This window comes from Haplochromis burtoni, unplaced genomic scaffold (genome assembly GCF_018398535.1).
Source record: "Haplochromis burtoni strain Fernald_Lab_line unplaced genomic scaffold, NCSU_Asbu1 Contig_44, whole genome shotgun sequence".
NCBI lineage: Eukaryota > Metazoa > Chordata > Actinopteri > Cichliformes > Cichlidae > Haplochromis > Haplochromis burtoni.
Window position 1 is genome coordinate 1,852,907 of NW_024582405.1, and position 3,489 is coordinate 1,856,395.

The window sequence follows — 3,489 nt, forward strand, 5'->3', positions numbered from 1 at the left end:
TGCCATGGAAACCGTCTGTCAGTTTACACACTGTAAATTCTCACCTTTGGAAAGTGGCCTTTCCGAGGGCTACAACAGGTCGGCTAGCTTTACAGATACGCTGGGCGATGGCTAATGTTTCCTCTTCCAACTGCTCCTCCGGCACCACTTTACTGACCAGACCGTGGAGCAAAGCATCATGGGCTGAGATGGGAGTTCCTGTGAACAACATCTCCATAGCAACCTGTTTAAAAGAAGGAAAGGAAGGTGTGTATTGATTAGAGCCAAATACTAGAATACTAAGGATGTTGGTTCACAATTGAGTAGATCCAAAGAGAGACAACATGTTCTGAACACGTGTCCTCTTAGAAGAATCAAAATCCAAAAGTGATATTGACTTCAAGTGATTCAGAGCTGAATGACAGATTGATAAACCCCAGAGAACAGCTTCCTGTTTTTCATGAGTGCCTCATAGAAAACAGGGTTTAACTGAGAACTTTTCTGTTGAATAATTTTCATGATGTTCATTTATAGACCAAGCTAAGACAGGGTGTAAATAAAGATTTAAAAAGGACCTCCTGTACCTTTAATTTACTCGTAGTGACTGTAATTACTCAAACCTTCAAAACACAAAACAAAAATGTTAAAATTGATTATTAAAGAGAATAAACAAAAAACAGCCTTTAAAAAGCAGACGTTTTTTAAATGACTTCGGTTTATGATCATTTCTGATTTTATCTTGATCTTTCGCATAATGTCATGTGAATAACGAACTTTTCTAAGTCCTAACAAGAAGAAAATCTAAAAGTTTCCATCGAATGAAACTATAAAACCAAAAATAATTGGAGGAGCGCCTCACCTTCCTCGGCACCGCTCTGCCAATGGCCACCGCCGGCGTCGAGCAGAACAGACCCACGCTGACACCCGGAGTAGCAAAGGTGGACTTCTCCGTCACCACAGCGATGTCACAACTGGCAACAAGCTGGCATCCGGCTGCTGTGGCAACACCGTTCACCATGGCGATCACTGGAACAGGTATGTCTTGTATCAGCGTCATCACCTGCAGCACAGGGCGCAAATCATAATATTTAAAACGTTTTTCCTTCATATTTATATTTATGTGGAGATCTGATGTTTCCACCATTTGGGACTTTTAGTGATTTCTTTGAATTGTTCTAAGGAGAATAATGGATTTACACAAGTTGCGAAATTCAGCTCAAAGCTCAAAATAACCATGACAATCATGCCCACAATGAATGGACGGAAAAAATGGACCAGAACTGTACCTGAGTATCTGTAACAAAGCAAACAGTACAGTGATTTGTCAGCATGTAAGCTGCAGTCACAGTAAAAAGACAAAACAAACAAACCAAAGAAGCTGAGGTGGATAGATCGATCTTTGACAGGGCAATCAGTGGTTTTGATAACAAAGTCCACCTTATATATAAAGTTTCTCTTTTTCATGTTATTTTAAATTAAGCAAATTTGGCTTTTTGGTCACATAAACTGTCTGAAAACATCTGTTTTTATTTTGCAGTTGTTTCAATATGCATGGCATGATTCATTACATTTTAATTCACAAAATTATCAATAAACGTCTCAGTGAATGACAAGACAAGAAGACAGAGAAACACTAACTGACCTCTGAGCAGGTATGAAACACCTTTGTGTGATATTCTCGACCCTGAGCAGATGTCAGCTCCTTCAGGTCGTGTCCAGAGGAAAACACCGGACCTTTGGCTGAAATACACATAACAAGGTCAGACTGGCATTTGGCTTTCGCTCTCACACACGTAATAGACAAAGACCAACCTGATAGGATGACAACTCTGAGATCCTCGCTGTCAACATCAGCTAAGATGTTCTCTCGGAGAGACTCGAGCATGGACAGAGACAAAGCATTCCTCTTCTTGGGGTTGTTTAGTATTATTCTCCTGAAGATGAGAAGAAATGTTGTTTTTTTTTATATATTTCTTTAACATATTTCAGAACAATTTTCACCAAGGTTACAGAAATCATCTTTAAAATGATTCTGTAATATAGGCGTCTGCCACCTTTTTTCCCTTTCTTTTATTTCCCATCTTTGATTTGGCTGAAGGTGATGATGTAGGTGTCGTAAATAGATATTTGCCCCTTTCCTGATTTCTTAATTTTTGAACATTTGTCACACTTAAATGTTTCAGATAATCAAATAAATTATAATTTTAGAGAAAGGTCTGAATAGCAGCAGACCTGCTGAATGGAGAAATCACTTAAACAGAGCCTGATGACCATGATCTAAAGAAACAGCTGAGAAACAAAGTCACTGCACCAATGGTGGCACAACCAGTTATTAGGTTTAGGACACAAATACATTTTCACACAGGACCAGGTACGTTTGGAGAACTTCTTTTCCTTAATACATGAAAACATAATGTAAAAACTTCATTTTGTGTTGACATCATAGTGGGTGAAGACAGGAGAAAAACAGAAAAAAATGGTCTGGACAGACAGACAGTATAATGTCACGTTGTTGCTCATGAAATTCAGATTTCGAGCTTTTGTGCATTTAAATTAAACCAATAACCTGAAAACATGTTCCCCATTGTTTCCAATTCAGAATAGCAGACATTTTAACCGCTTTTCACTGACCTAATATTCATCCCGAGTGTACTTTGTGTGTACGTGTTGGTCTGACACACAAACTGAGGCACTGTACGGATCACTACAACAAACTGCTGTTGTGAAAGTCTTGCTGCATAATTGTTGTGCATCTGTATAAGGGACCAGATACGGTAACTAGCTGCACCTTATTCCGTCGCTTTGCTGCTTCAGTGTCAGCGGCTCCGCTTCGCTCTGCGAGTAGAAACGAGCACCGGACAGCAGCGCGGTTTTCCTGCCTAGCTGAAGCACACCGAGGCATGTACACAGTACGCTCCGTGCCATCTTGCCCGTGGCCGCTTCGTCTTCACGCTCACTTCCGGTGTTCTGAGAATCCATCCCACCTGACAAACCATCCTACCCGTTGTTTCTACGCATGCGCACAACACGAAATTCACAGTGTTGCCAACTTGGCAACTTTAGCGAGTTTTCAGACCCCCTTAGCGACTTTTTTTCTAAAAAGCGACTAGCGTCAAATGTTCCACGATGTGGAAGAGACATAAAGTAACCCTAAAGTAACCCTAACCCTCTCCAACAGCGTAGGTTACAATTACATCAGCATGACCAATTATGCAAATTAGGCGATGATGTCATTTTTATTATTATTAGTCCTTTATTTATCCAGGTAAAAAATCTCATTGAGATTAAAAATCTCATTTTCAAGAGAGACCTGGCATCATGGCAACAAAAGTCAAAATACACATACCACATAAGTATATAACATTTAAAACAAATACAATATCCCATACCAACATGTGTAAAATATACAATAACAGATCAAATTAAGAGTACATTAAAAACAATCACACTGAGTAAAAGAGTTATTCTCTCGTTCCTTTAAGACAGACTTAAACTCTCCCAAGGTAACCA

The 3,489-nt window shown here is 39.5% G+C and overlaps 1 protein-coding gene across 2 annotated transcripts in view; it reads right to left on the reverse strand.

Moving 5' to 3' along the window:
• Window positions 1–2,973, reverse strand: part of echdc3 (enoyl CoA hydratase domain containing 3) — a 5,691-nt gene extending 2,718 nt beyond the window's left edge. The window contains exons 1-5 of one of the 2 annotated variants that reach the window (XM_005921036.2): window positions 2,768–2,973; window positions 1,792–1,913; window positions 1,622–1,719; window positions 839–1,039; window positions 45–223 (exon numbers count right to left, since the gene is read on the reverse strand). In XM_005921036.2, the coding sequence (XP_005921098.1) occupies window positions 45–223; window positions 839–1,039; window positions 1,622–1,719; window positions 1,792–1,913; window positions 2,768–2,958 (791 nt within the window). In that variant the 5' untranslated portion in view covers window positions 2,959–2,973. The other variant, XM_005921037.3, reaches the window with a different exon arrangement.
• Between the last annotated feature and the right edge of the window lie 516 nt (window positions 2,974–3,489).